At 34.3% G+C, this 15027-nt stretch overlaps 1 protein-coding gene across 5 annotated transcripts; it reads right to left on the reverse strand.

Moving 5' to 3' along the window:
• On the reverse strand, positions 6979 to 11771 carry LOC18606298 (probable lipid phosphate phosphatase beta). 5 transcript variants are annotated; one of them, XM_018116694.1, is made up of 2 exons: positions 11011 to 11771; positions 6979 to 7336 (listed from the first exon to the last, which is right to left on the reverse strand). In XM_018116694.1, the coding sequence occupies exon 1, from the start codon at positions 11632 to 11634 to the stop codon at positions 11026 to 11028; it is 609 nt and encodes a 202-aa protein (XP_017972183.1). In that variant the 5' UTR covers positions 11635 to 11771; the 3' UTR covers positions 6979 to 7336; positions 11011 to 11025. The 5 variants fall into 5 exon arrangements, with proteins under 5 accessions (XP_017972183.1, XP_007039899.2, XP_007039898.2 ...); XM_007039837.2 differs by having other exon boundaries at positions 6979 to 7361; XM_007039836.2 differs by having other exon boundaries at positions 6979 to 7458.

Raw genomic sequence — 15027 nt, forward strand, 5'->3', positions numbered from 1 at the left:
CAATGAATCCCAAACCAACTGGTCTTGAGCCACCTCGTTTGACCTGCTGGTTTTTACCTCTTGGGTTAAAATCAAATAATATCATCTCATCTCAATTTGATTTATAATACTAGTCTTAAAAGGTAAATCATGCAGCACTCTAATTTCAAAGTTCAATTTTGCTTGCACTTCTTTGTTGTTTTATTTATTTGAAATAATATCTTATGATTTTTTTTTTCTCAAGTAAGATTCTATAAATATGTATTTTTTCAATTAACATGGTTTGAACAACTTATACTCTCGCAGTCGCAGACAATAAACGATTAAATTTATTTAATAAAATTATTAAAATATTTTTAATTTAAAATTAACCCATTTGTTTATATTTAAAAATATTTTTATAATTTTATTTGGTAAAATAAATAATCTAACTCCTCGTGATAATAGAAAAAATCCACATAATACCAATTAAAAAAAATTCACAAGATATTTATTCAAAAATTAAAACAATGAGATGAGATATTCATAGGTGAGACAGTGTACTAATGAGCATATCATAAAACATAAATAAATAAATTGGCATATATTTTTGTAACCATCAAACTAGAGTAGAACATATAGACATGTAAGAAGAAAATAGAAATCGAGGAGCATCCATAATAGTAGAAGAGGGTTAAATATGCGGTTAGTAGTGGCCTACTGGTTATCAATCAACATATCTCCAAAGGAAGTCCAATCATAAAAACAGCGCAAGAGAGGGGAAGCCGAGGAGTCCCCACCTCTTACTATTTAAGGTTGAATTAACGAGATCCAACTACAAACCAAGAAACCGAGACAAAGGGAAAATGATGATTCCACACACACACACACATATATAGCTAAGGAGTTTGTGGGTCCAAAAATCCATTTTCACGATGACAAGTCGTTATGTAAAGAGCTACTTGGAGATGTATAATGTAGGAAAAGATCCCAAAGGGTATGAATGATGCTTTCATTGATTGCTCATTAGCAGCAATATTCAAACGTTTTGGCTTTGCTCATCTGCTAAGTGACAATTCCGCAACTGTGCCGGAAGATTCATTTTTTAAAAGGCTAAGGAAGAATCTGTCTCCTAATTTTCCCACTCTCCCTTAATGTTTTGTACAAATTGTTTGTTGGAATGAATATATACAAATGGCCAATATTTTTATCATTTGTGAGATAATTCTATTTTCAAACTCAAAAGCTGAACTTAATCTTTGTAGACGACAAGCTAGTTAATCGTGTAGATAAGAAAATTAGTATACTAGATTTGGCAAGAAGGAAATGAAATAATTGATCCAATAATTAGGTTACGTCACCCTTATTTTTCCATGTTAAATACGACAATTTACGCATCAATATGTTTTTGCTTTTTTTCCTTGTGAAATCAGATAGCCTAGAGGGTACAACAAAACAAGGAGACAGAGAAAATGGATAGACAATACTAGCCTACTAGCGCTAGGTGATTGAGAGTTTTATTTCTTCGTTTAAAATTATTGATGACAAGAAAGAGGATAAGAGGGAGAAAGAAAAAGGAAAATGAACGAAAGATTCAAATACTCCTAATTCATGTGGTGTTTTCTTTTTGGGGGGTACCAATTAGGGTATCTATTCGTTAAGTGTTACTAAAACAATGATTTTACCAGCACACAAAAATTTCAACCCTCAAGAATATTTGTCAAACTTGATGAAATGGGTCATATATATATACAGAGAAAAAAAATCACATTATTTATATTTTAAAAAACATATAATAGTAATACATATATTTATATATATATATATTATATACTTATTAATTAGGATATGAAATAGAGAGACATGGAAGCATAGAATCAGATCCCAGCAGTATAAGTTGAACAAGTAAAATGAAAGATGGGAGAGGGGGCAACAAATCAAATCACAAACACTCAACCCCAAAAATAATGGTGTCAACTCTTTGTGAGACCAAAACCATGTATGTTATCTCCAAGCCATGTGTCTGTACTAAGGTGTGTTAATTCCCCAATGGATGTGGCCCCACCTAAGAGCTTAACATTGTCCCAATCACAAGTCGCTTCTGGGCATGCATCATGTTAAGTAGCCAAAAGAGCTTAACTTTAAGCCTTCCAAAATAAATGTCACATTATTAACAGGGAACACTAAAAAAATCTAATATATATCCCCACTTCACAACTAGTTTGAATAAAGTGCATTGCCTTTTTTTTATTATCTTATCCTTTTGTTTATATGCTTTGGAAATATGTAATTTAGTTTTAGTTTTTTTTTTTTTCTGCCTTCATTCAGCTTCTGCTTGCACTGATTGAAATGGGCAAAGTGTGTTTGTTCTATGCAAATCTAGGGAGATTCATAAAAGAGTTTTTTAAAATATAATGAGGCTTTGCTTCGGGGAAGGGGACTTGATGGTGGTGGGGATCCACATGCATGAACATGTGTTTGGGGAGAGGACGACGCCTTGACGCTAGGGTTAATTTGTGATGTAATGTCTAACATTTATATCATGATAATAATATATATTCTTTCTCTCTCTCGTGCTAATAGTACAAGAAGAACCCACCCATTTTCATAATTTACTTGTTTTTTCCATTTAGATCAAAGAAAGTGTTGTGCATTAAATAATTCGAACATGAAATGTTTATCTTAAAATTTTGGATTTGAACCTTTGATCTAAAGCTATGATCATGTAACAGTGCCTAGCTAAGAGAAATATTAAGCAACTTGAATAAAAACAAAAATTATGGGAGGCAGGGAATTTAGGTTGGGTTTGTAATTAAAAGGCCTTTTCAGAAAATCTTGATTTCGGGTATATGTGATGGTCCATGTGAGCATCTTGGCATCAACTAATTAGTAAGAATAACCTTTTGTTCCTACATCTTGTGACAAGTAGCGAGGATCATCATTTCCAAGTTATATAGGGTGGTGTACTCTAATAATAACAATTTATTAATTTTTCTGCATAATTGCAAGAAAGCTTTATGCATCATCTGATGTTGCCTGTCTAATGATGCTAGCAGGTGATTCAAAGCTTCTGCAGGAGACAAAAGAAGCTTAAAAAGAAATAGAGAAAATATAATATATATATACTATATATATATATATATATATATTATATAAATTAAGTAGAGTCATGTGATGGAGTTCGGTTTTTGTCTAACTCAACTCTGATTTTTCCAAATATTATTGCATATGATCTTTCCTTTTTTTCACTAAAATATTCCAGCATGTTGACAAGTTGTCAGTCTACAGTTCTTTCTACCGTTGGGTGGTGGCGGAATCAAGGCCTCCCTCACGTTTCAAATAGGAGGTGGGTGATTGTCATAAAGAGCAAAGCTAGAAAAGAGGGGGGGCAATGTTTTATCTGTTAAACCAATAGTCCATGTCACTGTACATAAAGCAATTAAAATGGAATGTGAAATTCCAGTAATATGAAATGTTGATTAACTTTGTATTCTTCTTCTCTTTGGCTTGGGAAAAAAGGGCAACGTCTTACCATTGTAGGGAAGGCAAGAGCTCGAAAATTTGGACTTGAAGCCCTGCAAGTACTGTTGTGCTCAGTAAGGATCAAAAAAAGAAAATGATTTTATCTAGGAAATTAGGCAAAATGTAGGTAAACAGTAGAGAGATATTTAAAGATCAAAGAAAAGCATCGAATTGAGATTTTTCTTTCCCTTGGTGGGACTTCTAAAAGCCTGCAGCTTAGCCCATTTACTACATACATTTTGATGGGAAATTTGAATCATCAACACCGAAAATAATGGCCATATCAAAAGAAGAAAAAACAATGATAATAATGAATTATGGGATTCCATGAAGGAAGAGGGGGTGGGTCGAAAATGCAAAGAAAGCAACAACTTTCAATCAAATCCATGTTTCTCAAGTACTAAACATTGAACAATTTTCTTCAATGGAGATAACCAAACCTTCCAGTTGGGAAACAACTCATTGGAGCACTAACAACCGGCCCCCCTCCGCTGCTCATGTCTTGTGTGCATGGACCAATACTTCGATGCTTCCTCCATCATTTCATATTTATATCATTTCAAGCATTAAAATGTGCCTTACCAGCACAACATGTGCCTGCCCATACCATTAGCAATTCGAGGCAAATTTTTTTGAATCCTATTCAGTCTATGGTGTCCCGTAGCTCAACAAAGATCAGATTTCCATGTTTCTGAATGATATGGATTGCAATTAATTCCTTCCACGTTGATGGCTTCTTGACAATAGAGAATCCATCTGGGTTTTGTTTCTATATCTGGAATCCAAATTTGTTTCTTTTAACAGTTTATTATAAGTATTTCCCGATCGAGCTCATGACATTGTACTAGAAACCAATCAATCGTCTAATTGAGCCAATGCCACATATAATACAGCATGCACGAAGTTAAATAATTTCTCTTGATCATCAAGATCAAGAGCATGCCAAAAGCAAGATATAAGGGAACAAAGTGCTACCTTTCTTTTTCGTTTACAAGGTGCATAATTGAATTGTATAATTTGAAGTCTTTTTAATTAAAAAGTTTATTTAATTTTTTTTTCGTAAATGATACAAATATAGATAAAAAGTTTCGTTTCACAATTATTGTATGTTGAATAATTGACTAACGCATGAATTCTATCAATTTATATATAAATTTGATATTTGTATGATTATATATGATTACAAAATATACGTCAAATCTTTAAAATGTCTTATCTTAAAATTTTTTATTTCTTTCGTATATCTTTTTCTTCTTGTATCATTGATGAAAGAATGACTGATTAGTCAAGTAAGCGAATAAGTCCCTACAAAGTAGAATTATTGCATCATTGATCTGTGTCTGGTTTGAGAAGCATGCAAGGTATAGTGCTATGGTTGCATGGGGGGGTTTTAGTGATATGCAATTATGCTAGATGTACAACCAACAAGTGAATTGTACCATTTTGGGAGGCATGCAGGTTCTGGACAACACTTGTAGCACGTGGGGTTTTCTTTTCTTTTCTTTCTCTTTGCATGTTTCCCTCTCTCTCTTTCTCTCTTAATTGAGTGGCAAAGCACTCTCCAATTTAGGAGGATCTGATATGTAACGAAACTCATCGTTGAATCACTCTTTATAGGTGGACCCGTAAATTTGTGCAACACGTTTTCGTATACTAAAAGGCCAGGAAGAAACATGGGCGGTTGGATTTTTGTTTTTGTTAGTCGTGTAACAATTGAGATCCATAAATAAATCTATTGCAGGTTTGAGCTTTTTCATAGTTTGTGGAAAAAAGTCTAAAATATCTGCAGTTCCCATGTTTCTGGCTGCACATACTTTTTTTGAAGAATATATTTATAGTCTTTAGATGCAGTCAATTAACCCTGAAAATATGAATAATTTTGCATTAAACACTAAACTGCCAATCTCAAATTTCAACATCACTGCAATCCAACATTAATTGCCATCCAACCGTTAGCCTTCGAGTGCAAAACTAGAATTCAAAGGGTAGGTTAAGTCATCACTCATCAGCTTTTGTTCAGAAGACAGCAGGCGAGGTTGGTTGAAAAGCCAATGGCACCAACTCAACTGTACTAGACTATAACTAAAATAAAATGCCTCCTGGCTAACTCGTCCACAGGATATGGACTGGAAACAAGGCGTTTGCGCCCCCCACCAAAGTTCCTCTGTCTCATAAATTCAAGACTTTTGACCAACCTGTGATGTGGACAAGCTTATAAACATAGTTTCCAATGAACCGCATGGTAAATATCCTTCACAGACAATTTAAATGATGACGACGTTTGTAAATGGTAGAATGGTTTTACTACTACCAATTGCCATGATGTTTTATCAATAAAAATATGGTGAATCGATGAACAGTATTTTCCAAGTAGAGCAACTACCAGATCGAACAAGTACCAGTGTGGTTAATTGTATTTGTTTAGCAAGATCATACTTGGGAGTTGCTTACAGGGGAACAGAAGGAAGAAAAAGCTAGCGAGTTTTTCCTCTGAAAAATGTAAAAGAACAGTTTGTGTCTGTCTGTAGCTTGTTTCTAGAGTTGGAAACGGACAGTAATTTTGCTAAATCAAAATGGTGAGAAAAGTTGCTCCTGGCTGGTTCTCGAAAATTAACTTAGACCCAACTGTATGAATAACGCAAAGGGGCGAAAAGTTAGTGCTAACTTCATGATGACTAGTGGGGTAAGAGGACAGGGCTCCCAAATGATGCACTGCCTTCATCTCTGCAAACTTCTTTCCAATGTTTTTTTTTCTCCCCAACGGTGTCAGTCTTTTTCTTTTCTTTTCTGGGTGTGTGTTTACCCCTCTGCTTCTGAATCTATCTTCCCAGGTCATCTGTTGGTAGCAGTGATGGTGATGATGAAGAATTGAGTAGCCAGAGTAAAATCCAACAGACATGCAAGTCCACACCTCTCCTCATACTCAGATCTCCAAAATCCAACTTGGCTCAGTGGTCCTAATCCTCGAGAAAAGGGGAAAACAGAAATACCCAAATCTGAGCTCATGGGAGTGTGTCCAAACTCAGATTTTAAAGTGGGTATATGGTCAATGCCATGGCTTCCCAAAGATAATATTTGGGTACAAAACAAGTTAAGCCATCACATGTGTTCCATCCAACCACCTTTTCTAGAGCTGCACTCACAAGCTGCTAGAGAAGGGTATGACGATGAGCTCAGCATCAATCTTCTGAGCTCAGACCTTGTCCAATGTTGGGTCACAATCATCAGGCCTTGACTGGTCTTAACATTTTCAGAACCTCTCAGATTCTGGGGCATCTCCAAATTCAGCAGATGAAACATCAGATGACCGAGACCACTTGCTTCATTTTGGGTACATTGTACAGGATCAGATGTTTGCCTTAAACAAGTGTGGACCATGTGGTTATCTTTCAAGGAAATCTATAGATGGAGGAATTTGTGTTAGCCATTCAACATTTTAAAACCAGAAAAAACAAACAAACGTAGATTATTATTAAAATTAATGCAAGAAGCCCAAAGTAGTTTCAATTTGTCAATATCAATTACGAATGGGATAAGCTCAAGCAGTCGGGGAGTTGAGTGAACTAGACCTAACTCCCCTTTTACAATTTGTTGTCATTCAATATCTATCAACCGCCCAATCCAGCATAGACACATGCTCTACTTACTCGCCTACAAATGATTGAGGTTCTCTGCTTGGTCCAAAAAGGCTTCAGCTAGTTCTCCACAAAAGACGGCTTTTAAAGGAAGAAGCTAAGGGAAAAGCACATATGCAGATGTCCCGCAACTCGACAAGCTCCAATAACGATAGCTTTAAAACAAAGAAAAGCCAGACTATCAACCAACAGCAACCTTCCACCTCCGGTCCACAACACATCTGCAAACCGGCCACCAATTCAAGCCTATAATACAGAGTACAGACAGTTGTAACAACACAGCCCCATGAAATCAACGAGCTTAATTTCCATGGTAGGGCCCCCTGATGAAGCGGATTTGAGGCTATAAAGTAAAATTGCAGCATATTAAGGACAGAGACCATCTAGTATTCTGCATAAAAGAACAATGTGATTGCAATTTCATTGCACAGTAAAGCATATTCCGAACATGCTTAGCTTTTCCAGCTACAACAACTAGAAATGGACACGGAAACAATAATGATAAGAGTCACGTTATGGTATACCAATCCATTGCTTACTTTGAGCCTCAATCAATCATCTGTCTGCCCCACATCAACTATACAAATCAAAAAGAGGCATTAAACCTGTTTCTATCTAGGTCAGTTATAATACATTCATCTAGGTACAACAGCAATGATGCAACTAACAACTTGCACAACCAAAGTCAGCATTAATCCAGGAAGCCTATGATGTTACAATCAGTCAGCCAGTCAACCAACAGCACACCACCCTATAAGATAAGATTATTGACAAGCAAAGCAGATCTTTGATGAATTATTGAGCTAACCACTTTAGAATTCTATTTCTCTTCTCTAAGTTCCCGGGGAGCAACTTTTCAAAATGGAAGCATCAAAGGAGATATGGTAATCGATAAAGCCAGTAGAAAAGCAAGGGAAATCAATGAAGCATGAAGAAACAATAGTAAACTTGTACCATGTGCAACAAACCTATTCCTTGATTGACCAAATCATTCACTACTTTTTCAACTTTCCTATTTTATTCCTCGTTCTATCTTTTTCGGCCAATCAATCATGTGATAAAATTTATCTCCATAACAAATTACAGACCTTGGAAACACAAGTGGAAGAGGCCTTCCGGACATTTCTCAATATCTGCAAGAGACAGTTCTCTACTTCTCTTGGGATCTGTCGAAACATTTCTTCCCAAAATATATACAGCAAATGGAACAAAGTTAAAATGGATGACCAAGCCCATCTACTAAAAAGTGGGCAACCAGCAGGAGATTCATCAAATGTACCACATTATTTTCACATCAACACCATGGCAAAGCAATAAAATGCACCAAACAGCAGAATGAAACATGTACTTGTAAAAACTCTGGTTGGTTCAATCAGAATCCTACATTTGATTGGAATAAGAAGAGGAAGCTTTTTCCATTTGGACTCAAGTATCCTCTATTCAGAAGTAGAATACATGTACTACCATTTGGAAGGTAAACCACAGTCCTAGATAATTTCAACATAAAAATGCATAGTACAAATTAAAACAACCACTCAGTGCCCAAAAGCAGTTAGTCCATCTTATGTTAAGAATATGAAAACAGCAAAAGCTAACATTTAACTATTCAGTTTCTTTGATGATAAGGGCACCAATCACGCCAACATTTTCTAGGCATCACTGTCCAGAGATCATGATGCATGTAAGATGTATCAGATTCTTTTGAGTATGTGAAAACTCAAAACCCCCCCTCAAAAACAAAGAACAAAAAATAAAAATCCAACGGCTCGGAGAGAAGTATCTCTTAGAACTCACACTCCAAAATACCTAACTTTCATCTAAAGTAATTTCTAAAATCGTGACTCATCTTGTGAATTCTAACATTTTTTCAATTAGTAGTGTCTGAGCATCATAATATGAGAGGTTTCTCATGTCTGAAGGAAAAGTTAACTAAAAACAATAGGACAAAAGCTTAGAAAGACAGAGACAGTAAGCCACCATCCTTGCTGTTTATACTAAGCCTGCATATTATAAACATATTTATCAGACACATCATACTATAGAAGAGAGAGCATTATTGAATGATCCAATGATTTATTAACAAAACTTTGTAGTAATTCCTTCAGCTGATCTATAAACAAGAGTTGACAAACAAATGGCATCAGAGAAACCACATCAGAGAAATGTGATTCTGCCTATGCAAATGGAAATGCCACAAAAATTGAACAATACGCAGGCACACTAATTAAAGGAATATGTTGCAAAACAATAGAGTAATCTCCATCACTTTGTCACTTCTGAACCAAAGAACTATGCTGAAGGCATCTGACATCAGGAGATCAAAAGAGGGTTGACTCTCCAATACTCAAAGTATGGGCTAGCAAGAGCAAAGCCTAGTGCTTGAAAAGATGGGCTGAGCAACAGAGGGATAGAAATATGTGGCTTAATTGAACTTGAGATAGAACCTTTTTTAGTTTGCCCTTAAAATTGACATTGGCCTGCATTTGCATAGGCCCAATTGGTAGCCCTAGATATAAGTGATTCTTTGCAAGGCAGTGACATCACATTCTCTTGAAAAAGAAAACCTTTACCAAGTTTCTCAGGCCCATGAGTAACTTTACTTAGTCTATTTGCATGGATGAGCTGAAATAAGATTATCAGAAAGTAGTTCGAGAAAAACATAAGAAAAATTGTTCTTAATCAACCATGGATGATTGTCATTGCCTGTTAGTCCAGTAAGATCCAAAGGAACAATTCTAGCAAATATTCATCAGCGAAATAACCAGAGCCAATTGTTATATATGTCAAACAAGTCTGGTATCCACCAGTCACCTAGGATCACACAAATGGGATTAAACTTATTGAAAGAAAAGGAAAACTTAAGGATGGCTAGGAAAAATGACTGTTAATTTCATTTGACACTCCTAGCCTCATATATCTATCATTAAACTCTCTGGGGACAAATCTTCTGATGACAATGATTCATAAATGAGAGTTTCCAAATTAAATAGATAAAGAAAAACCTTAAAGTAGGCATCTGTCATGACTTCATTAAATGAAAGAAATGAGGAAAGTCAAGTAATCAGTTAATACAATTGTCAACAACTCAAAAATGGAGAGATCTTCCACTTCATTGCTGAAATTATGGTCATCCAGGATTCATATATCCTTTGCAATTATGAAATGATCTTAGAGACAGCTAATCATGTTTAACTAAATCCCAAGTTACCAAGAAAAGTACAAATTACCATATAAGATATATTTTCCATGCTAACCGCAGGTATTGGAGTAAATACTAGTAGTACAAACCAATTTTAATCCTTACAACCAAACCCATCATGTGGCAAATGATATAGACAGCATAAACGTTTACAACTTGAATCTTGATTTCTAAAGGTTCATACAAAAGCTTTTCTATGAAAAGATGGTCAGTAATTTTAAAGGACCATTGAAACTACAATTCTCTAACCTCAATAAAACACAGGATTATGGATAGCTTGATTACTTACAGAATTTGGCAACCAAACTTCATCCAATTAACAACAAGTTTCTGTTCATAAATAGAATTAGCTTCCCCGTCCAATCAATAACTAAAATACCTTAAAAACGTGATATTGGTAAGAAAAGATGCTAACAAGACATGCTAAAACTCATTGATCAAGCTGACCGGCCAATGTAGCCATTCACCCAACCCGATGCTTAATGCCAGCAACACAAAAATTATTGCACAAACATTTTCTCAAGCTTCTAAATTGTACATCAAAACAAAATTTTGAAGGCAACCCACAATTTGATTATGTAAAATACATTGTTTGAAACTGAATTATCTATAAATTTCACATCAAATATTACAAAGCAAAAAAATTCCTCGTATAAGAAATAAGTACAGATTTTGCAACAATGCTCAACTGCTTACCTTTGAGAATGCTTCCTAAAACCAAAAAACCAAGAACGCAACAATCCCTTCAAGCACCCCAATAATCACCCCAGCCAAAACGTCAAAAAGGAAATGCCTTCCAAGCAAAACCCTTGAAGTGGCTGTCATTATAGCCCAAACCCAGACACCTAATAGAACAAAATCGGCTTCCAATTTAGTCCACTGTTTAATGAAATCCGAAACAAATCCGTCGTCGTTTTGGAGAATAAGGTGGAAGAGAGTAGCTGAAAAAAGAACACGTGAAGCGTGGCCACTTGGGAAAGAGAAGTTGTCGGCGTGAACAACGGGGGACATGTTGGGGTTGTAAGGAGGACGGGTACGGCGGAAGATTAGCTTGATGAGGCCGATTACAGCGAGGTCGAGAAGGAGGCCAAGGATGAAAGGGATTGATCGAGAGGAAAGGGAAGGAGAAGCGAGAAAGAGGGAGAGGGAAACTGGGAAAGAAAAGCGGAAATCGGCGGAGTATTCGAGGAGGAGGAGGAGGAAAGTTGGGAGGATTGGTTTAAAGAGTGTGTGGAGGAAGTGGGAGACGGTGGTGTCTAGTGTTATGAGCGGGCCGAGGAATGGTTGGGGTGGTTGGGTGGTTGTTTTCGGTGAGCCCATTGACGGTGGCGGCGGCGGCGGTGGCGAAGGCGGGTAAGGGGTTTGGCAGTTGGGGTCTTTGGGGTCAACTTACAAACGAGAAACGACAGTTTACAGTTAAAGAGAATGTTTGACATGATTACTTCTGATTGGATAAGAAAGTTGAGTGAGTAAATCTGAGTACAACGGTTAAGTAATGCTGGGCCTTTTTCGTATTTCTTTTTTAGACATGAGGACAAGACCACTAAGGAAACTGAAGTGGGCTACAATGGCCCCACTAGTGTGCTTTTGGTCTTTTGGGCCACTTAAGAGTTTAACTCATCTCCATTGTATGATGGGCCCATTGCCCTTTACCAATTAGATATATAGGATGGATGAGAGGATTTAAACTTTAAACGGACGGCTTTCATTAGCCCATTAGCTAGGACAAAATAATATAGACATCTCTAAAAGAATTACTCAACGATTAAAATTATGTGAAATTTCTTATCGAAAGTTTTAATATAAATCTTCTGGAATGAGATATATGATATAATAAGGGTTTATATTTGGTACATTGTCAGGACATCAAATGATGTCATCTCATTAAAAAATAAATTTATCATTTTGAGGGATTCAAAAATAAATATTATTAATTTTCCTTAAAAATTCAAAAAAAAAAAAGATAAACAATTTTTTACCTCCCTCCAACTGTCTTTAACTTATCAAATGAATTGGTTGCACAGGTATGATACCTCCAACATTTTTGTACCACAACAATCAATCGTGGCATTACCAAATCCAAATTGGTTAGGATTTGTATGTAGTGATTGATCTATTTCTTTTGGATTCAAATGTAAACACTCATATGAAAATTGTATGGTTTATTGATTTTATATCTTTCTAAAAGACTATTATAGTTTTTTAGGGTTGTCAGTTGTTTTTATTTTTACCTTTTCCAATTGTCCTCCATATATTTATTTATTTCATTCAACATATATACTTCAAGGCAAGTCAAAGATAAACAAATCAAGATAAAAATATCAAATCCCTTTTCATTTTTTGGAAGTAATTTAAAAAAAAAAGAGTGAAATAAATATTAAGAATTAAATTAAGAAGAAGAGTGAAATAAGTATTATTTTCAAGAATCAAAATTAAAAATTTAGGATTTTAGACTTATTATTGTTAAGGTAGGAAGAATAGGAGAAGAAGAGCAAGAGAAGAATAAGAGGAGATTGGGTGACAGGGAGTTGGATATTTTTATTTTTTTAAATAGTAATATTTATTTTTTAAATCCCTTAAAAGTATTAAATTTATTTCTTCCTAAGGTGGCACCATATTATACCTTGATAATGCATAGAAATTATACAATGTTAATGTATCAAATATAAATCCATATAAAAAAGAATTCCTATAAAATAAAAAGAGTGGTCAAAGTATTGTATATATGAATTATTTAGTCCCAAAACAATTTATTATGCCTTTGTTAATGCTATTTTAATCCTAATCCTGTTTTTGTAAGCATGACACTTGTATCTGTAAAACTTGACTTCACATTCATTCAAGCATACGACTAAAGCATTATTTACAACATCACTCTTGCCTATACAAAGACACACTTAAAAGATAGGTTTAATATTTGATGCACTGACAATGCATAGTTTTTATACACGGTTAACTTAATGAAATGTAACACTTCATTAATAAGGTAAAATAAAAAATCTTTAAAGATTAAAAATTAAATATTAAAAAATTTATAATAATTAATTAAATAAAAAAATATTTTCACTTTTCTATCTCTCTTAGTTGTTCTTTTTCTTGTCCTCATCTTTTATTTCTCTCCAACTCCATCATCTTCTTCTCCTTTTCTTCCATTAAAATTAAGTCTTGCAAAATTTTACAATTTCAAAAGCAATTTTTAGATTCTTTTCTTATATTTTTTTAAACCTTAAGAGAGATTGAGAAAACATATTTTTAAAAAATGAGAAAACAAGAATTAAATATATAAATCTTATAAGCAAAATTTTATGAAGTTAACAATTTTGCTTTTAATTAACAGGATTGAGCCAAAAATTGTTCTTTTTTAGAAGTCATATCCTACCTTCCTTTCTCGTGGTATTGCAAACAGAAATTCACTTTCACTCAAATAACGAGAAAGGCAAATTCACTTTCACTCAAATAGTTAATTTTGAAACCCTTGTGAAATGGTTAGTAACATCCCATCAAATATGACAGATCTTCATTTAAAATGTTGAAAACTTGGGGTTTAGTTAAAAATTAAAATGTCTATATAGCATATCATATGAATAATGATTTTGGTTTAAATACCAGAAAACATGTGATTTAGTTTAACATCTCAAGCTTAAATTTATTAGCATTTTGAGTTTTAGTAAAATGGTAAAGTAACGCCTCAAAAGAACTTTTTATGAGAGCATTCTAAGGAAAAAAAACTTAATGCTTGCGGAAAAAGAACAATTTTGGGTTTAATATGTTATTTAGAAGCAAAATTGTTGACTAAATAAAATTATCTTAATAAGATTTATTTAAATCTTGTTTCTTTAATCTCTAAAGAATAAGAAAAGAATTTAAAAATTGCACTTGAAATTATAGAATTTTACAAAACTTAATTTTAATGGAAGAAGAAGAGAAAAAGAAGATCATGGAGTTAGAGAGAAATAGAAAAATGGAGAACAAGAAAATAACGGCTGAGAGAGATTGAAAAGTAAAAATATTTTATTTTTTATTTAATTAATTATTATAAATTTTTAATATTTAATGTTAAGTTCTTAAAAGTTTTTTATTTTATTACATTAATGAGATGACACATTTTAATGAGCTGACAGTGTAGCAAATATAAATTCTAATGGGGACATAGTTGTTGTACATATTTACTCCATCTTCACACTGGTAACCTCATTTTCGTGCGGAAAATACTTCGATGAAATTTTATGACTGTTATTTTTGCTACCTTGACTGGGGGCTCCAAATCCTTAGGATTTTATTTGGTTTTTTTTTTCAGTCTTCAAGTCTAGGGATTAGTTGACGCCCAATGCATGTTTCTGACAGACTTAGTTTTGTTGCTTATCAAAATTAGGCTAAAGATGGGGTATCAAGAGTAAGTGACATGCTGATGGTAGTTGATCAAAACAGCAGCAGCAGCGAAGAGGTGATGGATTTTGATTCAGTATAATGTTGTTTACAGGTTCAGTTTTTTGTTTAATACTTCATTGTGTGATGGTCTTTCTGTATATTGTGTAGGAGCAGCAGTGTCAGCAAGCATTTGGGGGCTGGTAGGTATTTTTTGTTGCTCACCAGCATATAGGTTCTGGGTTGTTTCACTGTATACTCCCTTATGTCAACTGTGCAGGAAAGTTAATATGTTTTACTGATAGCAAAGGAAAGTTTATATGTTTTACTGATAGCAACTTGTAATAT

Source organism: Theobroma cacao, chromosome 3, assembly GCF_000208745.1.
Source record: "Theobroma cacao cultivar B97-61/B2 chromosome 3, Criollo_cocoa_genome_V2, whole genome shotgun sequence".
NCBI lineage: Eukaryota > Viridiplantae > Streptophyta > Magnoliopsida > Malvales > Malvaceae > Theobroma > Theobroma cacao.

Coding starts and splice junctions, on each gene's coding strand:
- LOC18606298 (XM_018116694.1), bottom strand. CDS start 11,634: ATGGGCTCACCGAAAACAACCACCCAACCACCCCAACCATTCCTCGGC.